The sequence below is a fragment of the Muscardinus avellanarius genome (genome assembly GCF_963383645.1).
Source record: "Muscardinus avellanarius genome assembly, chromosome: 4".
In the NCBI taxonomy this organism is placed as follows: domain Eukaryota; kingdom Metazoa; phylum Chordata; class Mammalia; order Rodentia; family Gliridae; genus Muscardinus; species Muscardinus avellanarius.
In genome coordinates this window covers 10571956-10590739 of record NC_137789.1, presented here as the reverse complement: position 1 = coordinate 10590739, position 18784 = coordinate 10571956, and the positions used below count along the sequence as shown (strand labels likewise).

The 18784-nt window shown below is 41.5% G+C and overlaps 1 protein-coding gene across 1 annotated transcript in view; it reads right to left on the bottom strand.

The window, feature by feature from the left end:
• The window catches only part of HHLA1 (HHLA1 neighbor of OC90), a gene marked incomplete at both ends in the record, with an annotated part of 39321 nt that extends 21107 nt beyond the window's left edge, over window positions 1-18214 (bottom strand). Inside the window, 9 exons of the mRNA XM_080694716.1 lie at window positions 1781-1867; window positions 1968-2024; window positions 3641-3724; window positions 9920-10003; window positions 10104-10187; window positions 12186-12266; window positions 13010-13069; window positions 17094-17153; window positions 18136-18214. Of these exons, the coding sequence (XP_080550842.1) occupies window positions 1781-1867; window positions 1968-2024; window positions 3641-3724; window positions 9920-10003; window positions 10104-10187; window positions 12186-12266; window positions 13010-13069; window positions 17094-17153; window positions 18136-18214 (676 nt within the window). The remainder of the gene's footprint in view (window positions 1-1780; window positions 1868-1967; window positions 2025-3640; window positions 3725-9919; window positions 10004-10103; window positions 10188-12185; window positions 12267-13009; window positions 13070-17093; window positions 17154-18135) is intronic.
• Window positions 18215-18784: the final 570 nt, after the last annotated feature.

Below are 18784 nucleotides of genomic sequence, written 5' to 3'. Positions count from 1 at the left end.
TTTTTTAATTCTTTATTTTGAAACAGGATCTCACTGAGTTGCGGAGGGCCTCACTCAGTAGCTGAGACTGTCTGCAAACCACGATCCTCCGGCCTCAGCCTCCCGAATGCTGGGATGACAAGCCTATGACACCACGCCCTTCTCTAAATTCTTAAAAAAGCCTTTGAATCTTAGATTACTGTGAATCTAGAAGACAAATGCCAGCAGACATTGCTAGTTTATGTGATATATTTCATATAGACTAAATAAAACCAAGGGGAAATATTGGTAGAGATTTATAAAATGGGTATATTCCAAAAGTTATCTATTCATTGGATGACATCAACCTAGAGATCCTGAAAGAACCAGTCCACTGTGACCCATCCAGCTCATGACTAAGACAATCAAGGTCACCAGAATGACATAACCCCACACACGTCCCATGTTCACTACTTACAAAGTTGCCCTCAAATAGAAGAGCTTGAAGCCCCAAAACCATGCCCCACTCTCAAGCACCCATGTTTTTTTCTCCCTTTGAGAATGTGTCTAACTCTATTGCTTGCTTTTCTAAATAAATATCTTTGTTTTCTTAAATAAATCTTTGTGCCTTTTTTATATGCCCCACAAATTCTTTCTGTGGTGTAAGTTAAGAGCCCACCAGGAAGGAATTGAGTCCCTCTTCTAACTCTGGTGGACTTCTCTGGACCCCTCTTCAGTGATAGTTCCAATTCAAAGGTAGGTGATGCTGACTTGAACCAAGGTACTCATAGCAACAGCAGGTTATCTCAGAGGACCAGTCAGATTCCAGAAATCTTAGTCAGCTAAAAAATGCAGTTAGATGCAGAGGAGAAAAAGAACTTAAAGGTGATTCAAAAAATGCCCCCTGGTGAAAGGCATAAGACAGAAAGGTCAGCAGGTGTAGGGGTAAGGTGGGTAGAGAAAGGCTGAGTTGGGGCTGGGCATTATAGAGGAAAAACATCTCTAGAACAGGATAAAAATTTTAGATATCTACAAAACCTAATAGTTAATAAAAGAGAAGGGAGTAGGGGGCAGGAAGAACTGCAGAAAATTAAAGGTAAGTTCCCTTCATCTGGGGAACAGGGACACCATCCAGGCAGCTGCAATGGCCATCTGCTATGTAGAGAAGGACCCAGGGCTGCCAGAACATCTTTTGCAACAGACTCAAGAAAATACATGAATTCATCTATAATTTGGGAGACATACTGGGGATTGAACCCAGGGATGCTCAACCTCTGAGAAATACCCTCAGCCCTATTTTATTATTTACTATACCCTCAGCCCTATTTTATTTTTTTACTTTGAAACAGGGTCTTGCTAAATTGCTGAGGCTGGCCTCCCATCTACGATCCTTGTATCTCAGTCTCCCAAGCACTGGGATTACAGGGATATGCAACCACATACAGGGGAATTCATCTTTTATTTTTAATGGTGAAATATTCTGACTTTTAATATGTAGTAGCTAAATAAAATACACAAGGAGCCGGCTGTAATGGTGCATGCTTGTAATCCCAGCATTTGAGAGGCTGAGACAGGAGGATCGCGATTTTAGGACAGCCTCAGCTACTTAGTGAGGCTCTTTGCAACTCAGTGAGACCCTGTTCAAAATAAAGAATAAAAAACAAGACTGGAGGTGTAGCTTGGAGGTAGAATGTCCCTGGGTTCCATCTTCAATACCTTAAAAATAAAATAAAATAAAATAAAATACTCAAGGATAGCATTTAATCTTCAGCCTGCTGGGGGTCTGGTCTCCACTGTGGGAGCTTGGGAGGTTTGCACTTACCTGGAACTCCAGGCAGGCTGCTGGTGAATGTGTAATTGATAACGGGGGATTTCTCTGCCATCTCCCAGAAGTCAGAAAGATTCCTTCCTGCAAAATCACACCAATAGGATGAAATCTTGGCTTCCTCCGCTGGAAAGTTCCCTAATGCCCAAGCCCAGAGAGCTCACGGACAGACATGACTGCTCACCTGCCTTCCCCGCCATGACACAGATAAAGACGCAGTCCGACTCATTCGTCTGACTCACTGTAAGACAAACCAGCACACAGTGGACTTGGTGATTGCTCTGCAGTCTTGTTGAAATGAAATGAAATGAAATGGGAAGTGCCTAGCTCAGAGTAAAACAGGCAAACAAGGCTAACTCCTTACTAGGAGTACAAAATCAGCTACAAGGCAGTTGATTTTCCAAGTTCTTTCATTTGGCAAGATGGATGGAGGAAATTTGTGGGTAGGGACACAACTCCAGTGCCAGCGTCCAGGGTTATATCAACACTGCCACTTACCAGCTATGCACTTTGCAAACGAGTGGCCTGCTTGACTTCTCCAGGACTCAGTTTATCCACTTTTAAAATGGTAAAAATTCAAATCCCATAATCTTGTATCTGTAATCCCTAAAGCCCCCTATCTCTGCAAGATGAGAAGCTTTGTATGGCTTTTGTATCAAAATTCTTTAGGTGGCAGCAACTGACTTGTAAGATGTGAGACTGTTAGCGTCTTTATCTATTTGATTTAGTGCAAAGGGCCAAACGTTTTGCACAGTTACACTGTGATGTGTTTGACCACCACAGGCTTTCCTGGGTGCAGATGAAGGTATTATATATCAGCAGATTATAGTCACCCTCTTAGACCTTACAAGTCTGTAAACTTTTATTATCCCTATGTTCCTGCAGAGGACACATGGCTGCATGCTTCTCCTAGGACTGCTATGAGGGTCCAAGGAGGTAATGTGTGAGAAGCGCTAAGAGCATGGCAGAAAGATGCAATAATAATTGGCGTCATTGTCAATGTTCCTATTGTCTATGCAATGGCATAGTGTCCACAGCACCGGCTAAGAGCCAAGTGTCCTAGGCAAAATTCTCTCTGGAGAGTGACTAATCTTGGACACATTCCTTAATCTGTCTGCACCATGACTTCCTCATCTATAACGCGGGAACAGATGCAGCAGCTGTCTGTTGAAGCTGGAGTGAGGATCCAATGAAGGAAGGCACCGGAGGCTTAGAGTGTGCCTGGCACCTGATGGAGTCTTCTGTGCTCTCTCCTCTCTCTTTCCTCCTGCCTATGCAACCACGGCTGCTCCTTCATGCACACACTGTCTTCCTGCCCATTCCAACTGTTGAGCTGTCATCTAGATCTGTGCCTCTCAAAGTGTGTGTGTGTGTGTGTGTGTGTGTGTGTGTGTGTGTGTGTGTGTGATTAGCCTGAGGGTTTCACAAAAACACCTTATAAATGAGGCACATTTTTCTTGACTGCACTTCAAACATGGATATATACAGATCTAAATCTAAATTCCTGCGCCAACCTTAAGTGAAAGAGCCAATCTCTCTGGTACTCAGTTTTCTCTTTAAAAGGGGAAGACAACTATCCACCTAAAGCTATATTCTTTAGCCTGCCCAGATTCTTTCAACCTGAGCCTTGAATTTGTCCTCTGATTTTCTGGACCCCAAGAATGGCTCTGACTGGAGGATGGAGCCATCAACTGTTGGTGTTAGAAATTGGATGGCACTGAAAACCTGGTGAAGCTCACAGAATGGTTCTTGGCAGTCAGAACCATGGCAGGTTGGTGTGGAATCTGCTAGGTATTATCATATTCCATGGTGGATGCCAAAGCTCAAACTTGCCCGGCACTTTCAAGATAATCATACCCGAGAGGATGGAAGTGGACTTGAAAATCTCGGTGAGGTAGCTGGTAGAGTTTCCAATAATGTCCACCAGGAGGGCTGTGAAATCTGCAAGAAAGATTTAGGCTTCAGTGTCTTAGTTAAAGACTTAAAAGAAAAAGATATTCTATGTGGAGTTTTCCAGAATTGATATTATGAGTTTTATTTAGTTCAATATATTAAGGAATATTAATAATCATGCAGAGAATCCTAAACACAAATAAATTAAAGGTTAGTCCCAAGCAAGGGAAAGAATGTGAGGATCTGCTGCTTTAATCCTTTTTTGGTTTCTGTGGCCATCTCCCCACCCTCCTCTCTGCCAGCATCAAAGAGGTAATAAGGGCTGCCTTGCTGGATTAGGGTTTTCCCCATTCCTTTATTGACTTGTTTTACAATATCAAGTCCATCAGCTAGGAAGCTGATTTACAGATACATAATGCAAATTTATGTGATTTTTAGAACTTAGAAGTGCCTCATAAAATGTAGTGGTAGATTATTAAATTACAGCCTATCAAGAGATGAGGCTCTTTATAAAGAATCATCAGGAACCTCTACTTCTGCCTACTTTGTTAAGATGGGAGGATTTTATAGCATTTCAGGTTGTAGAATCTTTGAGAACTTTCTCTCTGCTCCAGGCTGGAATACGACCACTGCTTGACATAGGGTGAGCGCTGCCACTGACTAATAAACTTGCCTAAAATGCCCCTAGTCACAGGCTGTTGTCTCTTCATTCGTGGCTTTCTAGGACTCAATATGTTATTGACTTCTAAGACAAGGGGGCGTTGTTGGAGAAACCTAAGACAGTGATTTTCTAGAGAGGAAGCCTCTTGGATCCACCAGGTGATTTCTCATACCTTGTATAAATTTCCCATACCTTGCTTCTTTTACTAAGTAATAGGATTATGAGTTTGGGCAAGAGCAGGATGACCTGAAAATTTAAAAAAGCCCATACAGGCAGGAAAATTTCATATTACTAGCCATGATTTGAGTAGTATATCAGGAGCAACAGGAGATGGGCATTACTGTGTGTGAACCAGATATGACGTGATTTTACTACAGCTCCATGATTATAGCCTGGAAGAAAAAGTGATATCACACCTGGGCAGGTGTAGACACCTGTCTGTGCATAAGGCTGGTGAATGTGGGCATCCTTCCTTCTTTGTAATATTAGAGAAACAGAAGAAGGGTGGGACCTCATTACTGATTCCATCTGCTTTCTTTCTATGCCATCAAATTCTCTTTTGTTTGTTCACTTATCTGATAGATATTCATTGAGTGTTTACAGTGTGCCAGACACTTGTTGGGTAATGAGAAGTTCTGTAAAACATACAGAAGAAACTGAAGTTAATGTGAGATGGAAACTCATAAATGGAGCAATACAGAGTGCAAGGTTGGAATCCACTACTAATGTTGCATAGAAACCAGGAACGGGATTCTGGAACCAAACAAGTATGGGGCTGAATTTTGTCCAAGGCTCAGAGAGATGTGGAATTTGCTTGAGATTCTGCAGTTTGTAGAAGAGTTCAGATTTGAGCTGAGATCTGCCTTGGGCCCAAGCTTTCTCTCTTCCCAATAATCTCATCTTGTTCACACTACCTCTTTCTTACTCAACAACCTCTGTCAACCTCTCATTTGGAATTACTTCCACAATATATTTAGTAGATTTGAAAGAAAACACATTGTCATGCCTTCAAAGATATTCTTTGTTTTAATGAAAAGTTTATTGTCTAATTTACTAGTCATGCCAATTGATGAATTATTTCTTACTTTCATGTATAATAGAAGGTTTCATGTCTAAATAGAAGTAAACCTTTATTCTGCTTATATAATCATTAGTGATTTAAAACTACTTTTAAGCTAGGTGTGGTGGTTCATGCTTGTAATCCCAGTACTTTGGAGACTGAGACAGGAGGATCACAGGTTGGTGACCAGCCTCAGCTTCTTAGTGAGGCTTTCTATAACTCTGTGAGACTGCGTTTATTTAAAAATAAAGAATAAAGGAAGCCTACAGAATGGGAAAGGATCTTTACCAGCCACCATTCTGATAGGGGGCTAATATCCAGAATATACAAAGAGCTCAAAAGACTCTACACTAGCAAAACAAACAACCCAATCAAGAAATGGGCAAATGAACTAAATAGACACTTCACAAAAGAAGAGATACAAAGGGCTAATAGATACATGAAAAGATGTTCTTCATCACTGGCCATCAGGGAGATGCAAATCAAAACTACACTGAGATTCCATCTAACCCCAGTCAGAGTAGCAAGCATAAAGAAATCAAACAACAACAAATGCTGGCGAGGATGTGGGGAAAGAGGAACTCTTTTACACTGTTGGTGGGAATGCAAACTAGTTCAACCACTATGGAGATCTGTGTGGAGATTCCTAAGAAAGGTGGGAATAGATCCACCATATGATCCAGCTCTACCACTCCTGGGTATCTTTCCAAAGGAGTTGAATTCAGAGAAATACAGCAACATATGCATACCTATGTTCATAGCAGCACAATTTGTAATAGCCAATATATGGAACCAACCCAGATCACCACCAACAGATGAATGGATAGCAAAAATGTGGGAAATACACACAATGGAATTCTATTCAGCCATAAAGAAGAACAAAATTATACCATTTGCAAGAAGATGGAAAGCCCTGGAGAACATTATGTTAAGTGAGGTCAGCCAAGCACAGAAGGAGAAGATACATATGTTTCCTCTAATATGCCCAAACTAGGAAACAGAAAGGATACCACTGGGACTCCAGATATTGGAGGGGAAATATCAGCAAAGTTTGAATGGAAAGATAGGAAAGGAGGAAGGCCGATCTTGATTAATGAGGGTCTACACCTGAACATGTGTAAAATTATGAATAAGACATGGTTAACCTGGACAACCATTGGTGGGAGGGGGGAAGGGAAAACGGGGGTGGGGGGAAGAGGGCACCAAATATAGTTTAAATGTATGCTATTTATGTTCAATAAAAAATTTAAAAAAATGTAAAAAATAAAGAATAAATAATAGGGCTGGGGGTGTAGGTCATTGAACCCCTGGGTTCAATTGCTAGTACCAAAAAATAAAAAATAAAAATTAAAAATAAAACTACTCTTAATTTTCAGGGTTGGCAAAGGGGTGGAAAAGTATATGCCTAATCACAAAGAGTGTAAACTTTTGCAATATTTATAGAAGAAATTGTAACAATTTGAGTCACAAAAAATTGTTTTCCTGTCAGATAAGAACTTTATCTTGAGAGTTTTATCCTGTGGAGATAATTGAGCAGGTACTCTAAATGATTTTACACAGGTGTCCATCATGGAATTATTCAGAATTGTAAGCATGTCAGGAGTAAGATATGTTTCCATCAAACTCAGACAGATTAAAATAAGTCATGGTGCCTTCTTTCAATGATACCAGGAGTTCCTATGAAATATGAGGCATATTTATGTGCATTGAAATTGAATGTTTTTAGGACATTCTTTCCCAAGCTTCTTTAGTAGGAGAACATCAGATCTTAGTTGGGCACATTCTGGCTTACTGTAATGACTACATGTTCAAGCTTACTTTGGAGATAGGCGTGGCCATGACACTAAATACTGGTCAATAGAAAGAAATGTGAACAGTTTCTGTGCTACAAGTTTATAGCAAATGGGTATGCTTTCCAATTCCTTTCTCTCCTTCCTTGGAGCTCGAGCGTGGGATGGCAGCAAACCACCTTGCACTCAGAGACCAAGGGCAACACAGTATGGAAATGAGAACAGCCTAGAAGGAGCCTGGGCCTCCGGACGCAGGGCAGCTCTGGCCAGCCTATGAGCATTGCCTCACAGGAAAACAATTCACTCCTATGTCTGTGAGCCACCCTATTTTGGGGTCAGCCATAAAGAAGAGCACAATGATGTCACTTACGGGTAAATGGATAGAACTAGAGATAGAATGGAAGCAAGATGGGCCAGACACAGATAGTGAGGGATCATATGTTTTCAAAGAAATTGGGAAACCAAAGGACTTCATAAAAATAAGAGGAGATGAGCCAGGCCAACTGGTACATCTTTGTAACCCCAATACTTCAGAGGTAGAGACAGAAAGATTGCAGGTTCAAGGCCAGCCTCAGCCTCATCTGCTTAATGAGGCCCCCTGCAACTTAGTGAGACTCTGTTTCAAAATAAAAAATAAACAATGAGACTGGGGGTGAATGTCTCTGGGTTCAAAATATCCCTAAGTTCAAAATGTCCCAGTAAAGAAAAAAAATGAGATACTAGTGGAATAGTTGAACTGGATTTAGGGAGGGAGGTAGGGAGATAAAAAAGGAGATTTAATGAAAGGAACAGCTCAAATAATTCAATGTTTACATATGAGGTAATCAATATCAACTTTAATATTATGTATGGGGGGGAGTGGTGTGCGATCCAGGGGGAAATGCACAAGTGCTATGTTCATGTATGTTTCTATCACTCTGAACTTAATTATGATGGATAATTAAAATGCACCAGTTAAAAAAGAGTATATAAAAGTACTCAGTGTAGGGTCTCACATGCAATACTAATATTATAGTAGTAATTAATAATTAATATCTTTAGAATTTTCAGTTTTTGTTTTAGAACTTCCACTTTGGAGAGTCCACCTTTATAAAATAATCTGCAACAGGGGAAAGCTTTATATACAAAGATGTTCAGTGAAGTATTATTTATATTAGGAACAACCTAGAATCCACCACAAAATTCAATCAAGGGATGCTTAAAATACTTACATTTGGAGATTATATAACTATTTTACTTTTTTAAAAAGAGTTCATAATATTTTGAAAAATATATTTAACCTTTGGTTAGATGAAAAGAACAGGAGTCTTTGGCTACTTACAATCTATCCTTTAAAAGCAGCCAGAGGAATCCTTTTGTGGATATAATTCAAATCTAGTTACTTCTCTGCATATACAATCACTATGCCTTTCTTTTTATTCAGAGTGAAAATAGAAATGCTTGTGTCACTTCTGTGTGACCTGCAACACCCTCCCTCCTCGGCCCTCCTCTATCTGAGTTCATCTCTCAGCCTCTCTGCCTTGGTCCACCTTTGCCAGCCACACTGGTCTCCCCCTCCTCACTCTGATACCTGGACCTTTGTCTGGAACGGTGTCCCCAGGACAGTACTGCTACTCCGAACATACGATCTCATTTAATTAGAGATCCCACCTATACCCAGCAGCACTCCACCATCATGTTCCTCCTCTCCTCCACTTTCTCTACTGTCCTCATGGTCAGGTCCGTCCCTGTATATTTGCAGCTTATTCATTGTTCTCTGTTTTCTCCTCCTGAATCTAAGGACTGGAGAGCAAGGGAGTCTCCTTTGTTCAGTGTAGAATCCTGCACACCTGGAAGAGGGCATGGAGTCTAGTATATGTCAGTAAAGAACTTGTTTAATGAACAAACTAGTAGTAGGAGAGTCATTTTCACTTCTATTTTTCAGTATTCTCTAAATACAAGAAATATGTGACAATTTTAATTTTTAATTGTACAATTAACACATAAATATGCTCCCTTAAAAAAAAACTCTGAATAAAACAATTCCCCATTTAATCCACAGTCTCATTTCAAAACACACACTCCAATAGTTTTTATCAAATTTAATTGCTTATCTGGTATCAGAATATGTATAATATTTTCATTGATAATTTTGTGTTCTGTATATTATTTCCTTCCGTCTCTCTCCCTCCCTAACTTCCTTTCTTTTTTCTCTTTATCTTTTCTTTACCTACCTTTCATACTCCTTTCCTTCTTTCTTTCTTTCCTTCCTTCCTTCCTTCCTCCCTTCCTTCTGAAGTGCTGGGGGTCAAACCCAGGGTCTCCCACATGTTGACCAAGTGTTCTACCATTGAGTTACTTTACTACATTTAAAGTAACTTTCTTTTTTTAAATAAAATGTCTGGTTATATCCATACCCTTATGCATGATCTGTGGTTGTTTTCCAGTGTTTAATTATACAGTAGCCTCATTGTATTCCTAATGGAAGATATTAAAGTTGTTCACTGATTTTGCAATGAAAATAATTCTAGACGAACATTTTTTTTCTTGCCCCTCCATGCATATAAAGCTACATCTCTAGGTTTAAAATCAAGAAAAGAACTTTTGGGGACCATAAATTGTGTACATATTTAATCATGATAGATATCACTGTATCTTCCCATCTTACTATAAGGGTAAGAAAGCCCCACATGGATGAAGGGGGCACAAATGAATTTATAAAAGCTGTAAGCTTCATGGTTGGCTCTACCCACCTGATAAGTCGTTGGTCCGATTGTTTAAGCAGTAGCAGTACCTTGTGGAGAATCGGGCTGGGTCCATGGTCTTCAGGTTGGAGACTGTGGAGAGAAGCACCAATCAGATGGTCCTGACACCTGGACCAGCCCTGCTGCCCCAAACCCATCTAGATAACCACCAGGCAGGGCCACCAGCACTCACTGTTGTAAATGGCCACTGACAATTTGTGGAAGGCAAAGGAACTGTAGGACGTGATGGTCAACAGGGAGAAGAACTTCTTGCTATCTGCCCGAAGATACAGACACAAAGAAACAGACAAAAGCCTACTAGCTTACATGGTACAACACAAACCAATACTCTAAATAAAGAAAAGGGCCATAGAAATGAATAGCATAATAACCAAATGACAAATAAATATAAATAGACAATACAGTGACAGAAATAAAAATATTAAAATAGCCGCAATAATATGTATCACTTGGCTATAAGGTCTATCTGGCAGCCCTGGTCCTTGTAAGTTAGAATTCTGAGTGTATTTATTCAGTTAATGATGTTGCTATAACCAGTTTTGACAAATGTGCTGGCTTAAGACAACAGACTTCTGAAGTCCAGAAGTCTACAGAGGTGGGTTTGCTCAGGATTTGGAATTTTAACTTTAATTTCTATCGATCTACAAACCTCTGGAGTGGTGGCTGGAATGGCCAATCACCCTTGGTGTCACTCTGCTTAAGGTCCCCAGGTGACAGCCCCTGGGATGCTCTGGGTGGAGGGCAGGCTCTGCTTTGTCAGGTCTTGGGATAATGGGGCCTGCATTGAAGGTTGAATCCTCTGGTATTGTTTCCTCAAGTTGTTCTGGTGATAAGAATCAGCAATGGTACTTGGTAAAAGGGAACATTCTGAACAGCGGCTAAGATCAGCCAAACCAGGATCTCGAGGGCAGAGCTCTGGAAACCCCCTATATAGTAAGTCCTCCCAGAGCTTCTGATCCTGCAGCAAGCTTGGAAAACTTTGAGCTAGATCATGGGCTTGGGTTAAACTGACCCAAGTTCCCAGGTGAATGGTGATGGGCATCTGTAAAATGGGGATGAGAGTACCACCTCCCTGGGCCATGCCAGGGTTAGATTAGACATTGAAAAGTCAGCTCTTGGAGGTGCCAGGCAGGGCTTTTGAGTCCATGTCATGCTGCAGAGCCCAGGTCAGGGGCTTGCAGAGGACTGGATTGATGGGTGCTCAGGAGTGCAGCTCATCCTGCTGTCTTCTGCTTCAGTCTCTGCCATCCCTCTGCTGCTTGAGTACTCCCCACCTCCATAGGTAGGGGGAAGTTCCTATTCATGGCAGCTCCTATGCCAGTAGCACAAGAGCTTTGGCCTTGTCTTTGTTACTGCAGGTTCAATCATGGGGATGGAGATGGGATAAGTCCTCAAAGAAGATTTGATAAGTAAATGACTAAGTGAATAGGTATAAAGCCGCCATGGAGAGTTGTGCATTTGGTGCATTGTACAACCCTGGGGAATGCCATTGCCATAGACCTCAATGAAATAGGCATTCTATACCCCTTTATTCTGCACAGCACTACGTATCATGTTTATTGCTTCCTGTTAGGGTCTACCTAGTAGACCACGAGCTCACCCAGGGCAGGGGTTTTGTTAGCTTCCTTCACTGTTTTACCACCAGTGCTTAGGATAGTAAATGCCTGGCATGTGTCTGGGGCTCCATAAATATTTATGGAGGAAAGTGGGATATAAATAATGAAGGAAGTAAGAAATGCATGCTACAGATTTTTTATGTTTTGTTGTCATTTTATAAACTTCCACTTTTAGACATTTATCTGTGATTTTTGTTATAATAGATTCATGAATTTTTATTCATTAAGTACGTGTTATCTATAAACCATTTGCTAGAAGCTAAAAGAACATAGACAAAGTTAACTGGAATAATATTGCAAACAGTAGAACTTGCGTTTTAAAGATGGAAATGCAGAATCATATTAACTTACTCAATGAGGAATTGTTGCTAGCTTTGGGCTACTAATGTGGTTAGGATTGCAAGTTCCTGCAAATACAGCATGCTTCGAGTGCTGTTTGCTTTCAGAATGCTTGCAGACTCCCTACTTTCCATCAATGTTTCATCCTGGATTAGGCAGGATGAGGTTTTCTCCACTATGAAAATGGAGAAACTGAGACACAGAGGAGAGATGTGTCCTGCCCTGGTCATAGATAAGCCCAGCAGAGAAGCTGGGAGCAGAGAAGAACATGTGTTGGTGGTGCTCACACAAGTGGTTACCTTTTAAAGCCCTGCTCAGCATCCCATTCACTAGCTCCGTCAGGTTAAGCGAGGACAGGTCCACAGACATGGCGGGGACCTCTGCAAGAGATTCAAAGATAATGTCACTGGTCAGCTGTTCTCAGCAACAGAAACAGGTCTCATTTCCAAGCTTCAGCAGGTGACCTTCTGCTTTGGACATGTGCTGATTGCACACCAAGGGCCAGGCACAAGGAACAGATCCTTTGGGGGACTCAGGAGGTAACAGCCAATGGCACACATGGTGACAGACACACAGAGGACATATAGCTTTGCAGCCGGAGAGAGTCGGGATTGGTGGAACACCTCTCACATATAAAGGGAAACCCGAGGGTGTTGCGGGTGGTCTTGACAGCTCTGAATTTGGAAAGGAGTGCACTGTGTCAAGCCCTGCCACTGACATTGCCTGGAAGATTTAATTTCAGTATTCCATAATTCCAGATTTGGGTTCCATCATCAGAAATCCAGATTTAATAGGTTTGGGATGTGAGGAAGATATTAGTATGAAAAATCAGGCCCCACCCCAAAATATTGGTGTGTGGAGGGGTGCTGCCATGTAAAATCTCCCCTTCTTTCAATTTCTTGAAGATTTTGGAACAGCAGAGGGCTGGGTGGTAATAGAAGTAATGCTCCTCCTTATATTTTTACAGGCATTGTGTTTTTCAACTTTGAATTACTATTTAGATGATAATTGGAGAGATGTGGTGGGCCACCTCATTGTGGGGGTAGCAACAGGTCTAGAGAAGAGGGAGAAACTCCAGCAGCCCAGAACCCCACAGCAAGGCTGGGGGTGGGGAGCAACTCACCTGTGGTAGCAAGAAACGCCACCCCTTTTTCCTTCCTCTCTTCTCCACTAAGGACAGACACTGGAAGGGAAAAGTCTTAATGAGCAAATACAAGTCCCCAGACTCACCCCTGGAACTGGACAGGCCCAGAGCTCTTCTCTAGCTGCTCGTAGGTTTAGCAGCGGGCAAGCATGGAGGGTCACTGAGGAAGGGAGATCTCTACAGGTCCCCTTCCTCTTTTTGCTAGCAGCAGCCTACCTCCAGATTCAAGCCTTCTGGCACAGGGTGTGACCTAGAGATGTAGGTTTGGGTAAATATGAAAGGTAATTGCAGTACAAAGAGTCAAATTAACCCAATTCTTTAGCTGAGTCAGGAAACAGCGGCTCATGGGGCAGAAGAAACTTGCCTAATGTTACGGTAGTAAAAAAGAGCTAAGAATCTACTCCAGAGCTATAGAGCTGTGGCTTTTTTCAAACATCAGGCCATTGACCCAACTTGGCAAATTCCATGATAGCCAGAAAGAAAATTTCAAAGAAAAATTTGAAGTGTCAAAGGCATTCATTCATTCAGATACTTAGCAATATGTTAGGTGTTTGTTTGGTACACTGGAGATAACCAAGTCTCTAGTTCCATGCAGTTTCCTGTCTGTGAGTTGGGAAAGAGGAGGAGATTCACATTCACGTGTAATGACAGGTGAGCAAGGTCAACACAGGAAACAGTAGGGTCCTACGAACACCTTCACCAGCCTTGTGTTGGGGATGGAAAAGGCCTGCTCATGGAAGCTGCTGACCTGGACCATGGGTTATATCAAATTAGAAGATGCGCAGTCACCCTGCATCTGCTCCTGTCATCATTACAGAGGCGTTTGATTACTTTACATTCAGATGGAGATGGTGATTTAAGTCCATTTTATTGATGGAAGAACCAAGGTACAGAGATTCTGAAAGAGGCACACAGCGTTCCCAAGTTCAGGGCTGGCCACTCACCTGTTGCATCAAGGAGAACATCTTGCTCCTTTTTAACATCTTTGCTTCCAGACACTGAAATAAAAGTGCATGTGAGTGAGTGAAATAGTATTTGGCATAGACTCACACAATTTATAACACCCTTAGAATCATCTTGTCCAACATTCCATTTGAAGGATGAAGAAACAGACCTAAAAACGTTAAGTGATGATCCTGAATCCCACAGAAGGTTGCAGCACAAGATAAAGTTAAAAAACAAATTGCTCTGCTGTTGGTAAACATTTCTTCCCCTTGCATTTCATTTCATTTCATTTCATTATTTCATTTCATTGTGGTAGGAACAATTAACATGTGGTCTATCCCCTTCACAATTTTTTTAATTGGTGCATTGTAATCATACATATATTTTTTTCAGTACTGAGGATGGAACCCAGAGGCGTTCTACCTCCAAGATACATTCCCAGCCCTGTTTTTTAATTCTTTATTTGGAAACAGGTTTCACTAAGTTGCAGAGGGCCTCACTAAGTAGCTGAGGCTGACAGTGAACCTGTGATCCTTCCGTCTCAGCCTTCCAAGTACTGGGATTAAAAGTGTGTGCCACCAGCCGGGCGTGGTGGCGCACGCTTGTAATCCTCGCGCTTGGGAGGCGGAGACAGGAGGATCGCGCAGGTTCGAAGCCAGCCACGCTGGCGTAAGAGACCCTGTTTCAAAAATATAAAATAGGTCTGGGAGTGTAGCCCAGAGGTAGAAGGGCTTCCAGAAACCCCAGTACCACTAAAAAAAAAAAAAAAAAAAAGTGTGTGCCACCATACCTGGCTCAGAGTAATCGTACATCTTAATGGGGGTACAAGATGGTGGAGGCATACATTGCCACATCACTCATTTAATCCTACCCCAATTCCCACCCCATTCCCTGCCCCCTCCCTCCTTCTCAGCTTTGGCTTACTGATTGACTTTGAAATGTTTATGAATGTATATCAGGGACATTAGAGAGTTTCCCTCCTCCCCCCTCCTCTCCCTCTCAGTTAAGATTTCCCCTGTTTTTGTCTGGAGTCTCTCACATGATCCATTTTCTCAATATGGTATCGATAACTCTAGGTATTAGGTTGTACAGCAGATCTCTAGAATTCATTTATCTTCCATAACTGCAGCTTTGTACCTGATGAGCAGAAAACTTATTTCCTCCTGTCTCTATCCTCTGGTTTTCCATATTTCTCCTCTCTTTATCTCTGAATTTGAGTATTTCAGATGCCTTATCTAAGTGAGATATTGCAGTATTGGAATCGCTTATGACTGGCTTATGTCGCTCAACACAATGTCCTCCTGTTTCACCTATGCTGTTGCCAAAGGCAGGATCTTTTTCTTTTTAGAGCTGAGTCATATTCCATTGTACGTACATACCATGTTTTCTTTACCCACTTATCAACAACAGACACTTAGCTTGATACCCCTGCTCTTTAACTATCCTGCTGAAGCTGTGGTCAAGTGCTGCCTGTGTAAGCCAATTTGTTCTTGACAAGTTATCAAGCTTTGGGGTTAAATATCAGAGATTCTGGGGTTAGAGTTAGGCAGGGGATGTGAATCTCCTTCCCCACAACAGCCCTGCCAGAGGTAGAGGGGGTTATGTTACAACAAAAGAAATTTTGAGACACAAAGATTGTGTCTCACAGTCCACCCCACAGCAGCCACTCTGAGATCTGGGGAAGGTGCTGCCAGTCTTTCTTGCTGCCTGCTCCAGCAACAGTGCTCCTTGCAGATGAGGCCCCAGATCGCCTGCATTCTGGGTCACAAGGTTGCCAGGCTACTGAAAATTATTCACCTTGCAGCATGCCCAGTCCTTTCTAGCCATACTGGTAGGCTTGGTTAGCCTTTTTTTTACTAAGCATCAGTTCTGAATAGTACTAGATTTTACTAAAAAAAAAAAATCTTATTTCTACCAATTCTCTTTCTAATTGCAAATATGGGGGTGGATTTTTGTAAAGCTATTTGCAGTACTAATTAAACACCCCCTCCAAACACAGATTTTAGAATAGGATTTTATACCAATGTATTTTTTTCAAATAAATTTCTGGATAGAGTATATAGGCCTATTTTTTCTATTTTGGATAAAGAGACCATCACAAGAGGGTCTTTAAAATAGAATATACCTGGCAGGTTTTATTCTTCTTTATGCTTGTTTTATCATTAATTTTTTCACGCTTGCCAATGGAACATGTATTTTGTTCTTACTAATAGAGAAGAAAACTGGAGGTCCGAATAGAATAAATATTTAGGGAACATTATCCTCCTTATACACAGTAAATACCAAGGAGAACTGGCATCCTTGGGGAAAGAGGAGCAGTAGGCTGGGGAGCATTTTAACTTTATATATTTTTGTACTGTTTGCTATTTGAATTATGTGAATGTTCTATCCAATTAAAAATAAAATTTGGAAAGTAAAGAGCAACTCCCACCCACCAAACTCCACCAAGAAAAGCACATCAAAAATGATGCTGCTTGTTTATAAAAAGTGTAAGAGCTGAAGTTGGGCATAGAGGTGCCTGTTTGTAATTCCAGTACTTGGGAAGCTGATACAGGAGCATCCGGGTTTTCAGCCAGCCTCAGCTACTTTGTGAGGCCCTCTGCAACTTAGTGAGACCCTGTTTCAAAAAAAAAAAATCAGGCTGGGGGTGTAGATCAGAGGTAGAATGCCCCTGAGATCAGTCCCCAGCAACACACACACACACACACACACACACACACACACACACAGAGTAAGAGCTGAAGTGTGGTCCTGCCTCTTTTGCATCTTTTACATTGCAAAGTTTTCATCGTCTCACTGCACAGCCAATTTCATCCCATCAGAAAGAGGAAAGGCAGAGAGAGATGAAATTATTACAAAGGTGATGATGGGCAAAAACAATACTTCTCATTGTAAAATCTTCTCTCACAGATAGAAAGTCATGGTCTTTGTCAATTTAATAAGCTCACGAGAATCCATGCATTCAGTGAACCTTAAAATAATCAGCAACTCATAAGAACTATTACCAGGACTTTTAGAGCATTATGAAGAGATACAGTTTGCAGCCATGGAGAGATAAGGTAAGAGTCAGAGGGGTGAGGAGTTTGCCCAAGAACAGAGTAGGCAGCTGCCCGTTTACCTGTTATAGGTAGGAAGGTCATTCCCCTTTCTTTCTTGGCTTCTCCTTGAATGCCAGACACTAAAGTTAAAAAGATTTTATTAGAGAAATTATAATCTAGATGTAATATCAGAGAGAATTCATCCAAATTGCCCATTCTGTGGGTAAGAAAATTATGATCTGGAATTATGATGTGATGTCTTTGAAATCACACATATAGTTTGCTCCTCATTCAGTCATCAGCCATCAAAGACTTACTGAAGAACTCTAATAAGACTAATGATTGGTAATGCTGCTGGGCTCTAGTATTTGCTAGTCATTGTGTGTGCTGGGAGGCAGACATGAACGAGGTGAACTTTAGGATATAATACAGACCATGCCGAGTACTTCGAAGAGGAAAGGACAGTGGGTAATAGGGAGGCTGACCGCATCTCAGTGACCTGGAAGCCTTCCCTGTGAGCAAATGTTGAACTGCCCTTTGAAGGACGAATCGTGCTTGAGTCAGATGTAACTGGCTAAGAGGTATTCCATGTATAGGGCTAGCATGTGTGCAAGGGCTATGGAGGGTGTATCATTTTAAAGAACTGACAGAGGCCAAGGTGATGAAGCACGAAGAAAGAAGGAGGTAGGTTTCTTAGTTCTGGAGAAGGTGAGGACTCAGGACATCATCCACAGGAAATAGAAAAGCATTGAAAAAATTGAGGGAGAGGGAGAAAACACCCAGGAATGACATAGAGTTACCCCAGCCTGGACAGTGGAGAATGTTTCTATTTAGAAAGAAAGGGAGCCAGTTTAGAAAGCTTTTCTTTGGTAGACCAGGGAAGAGAAGACAGTGATTTGGATAGTATGGTAACAATGGAAGTGATGAGAATTCTGTTGCATGAACTGATTTCAAATGCAAAAAGGGAAGGGGAAAATTTCAGAAATGGAATGTATGATTGCCATTTTGATCAAACTTACTTAGGTTTTTGGGTAAAAATGATGGCTTCTGAGATTTTCAAAGCACAATGAGTAGCCAAACTTCACATCTAGAGCAGATACTTCTGGATCTGACCAGACCCACCTGTTTTCCAGAGGGACAAGGTGCATGCAAGACCCATGCATAGCCTTACTGCAGAACCACATAGCAGGAAGCTGGGCATGTTCTCATCCTCTGCCCCCCTGAAAGTAAAGAAGCAAGTACTCAGAGGAAAAGGCTCTAATAATAAGTGCATTGAAGCAAAATATACTTTAAGAACAAACAGTGTGTATGGAGTCATTAGAATAAGAATCTGAAAAAGACTTTGTATTAATATAGGTTGGGCTATGCTGAGATAATGAATTAATCACACAAAGCTGATTTTTGTTTATAGTCGATATTTGACTACGGACAATTTGATAGGGTGCTCTGCTCCATACAGCTACTGGGGGGTCCTACACAGTGGAGGCTCTACCACCTTGAGATTCTCCATCTGGTAGCCTAGTGGTTGTAGCCTTCTTAGCCATGGATTCACGGTAGCAGTAGAACAAAGAGGGTTGGGAGAGTAGGCGTCAACACTTAAGGGCTTTAGCAGGAATTGACCTGTTCACTTTCAGTAACAGCCCATACCAGAATCACTCACCTGACCTTACATGCCTGAGGGAAACCCAAGAATGTGGGAGAGGGCACATGCATACTCAGAGAGCATTGAAATATCTTCTTTGAATTTTCAGCTGGATGGGAGAGATCTTCC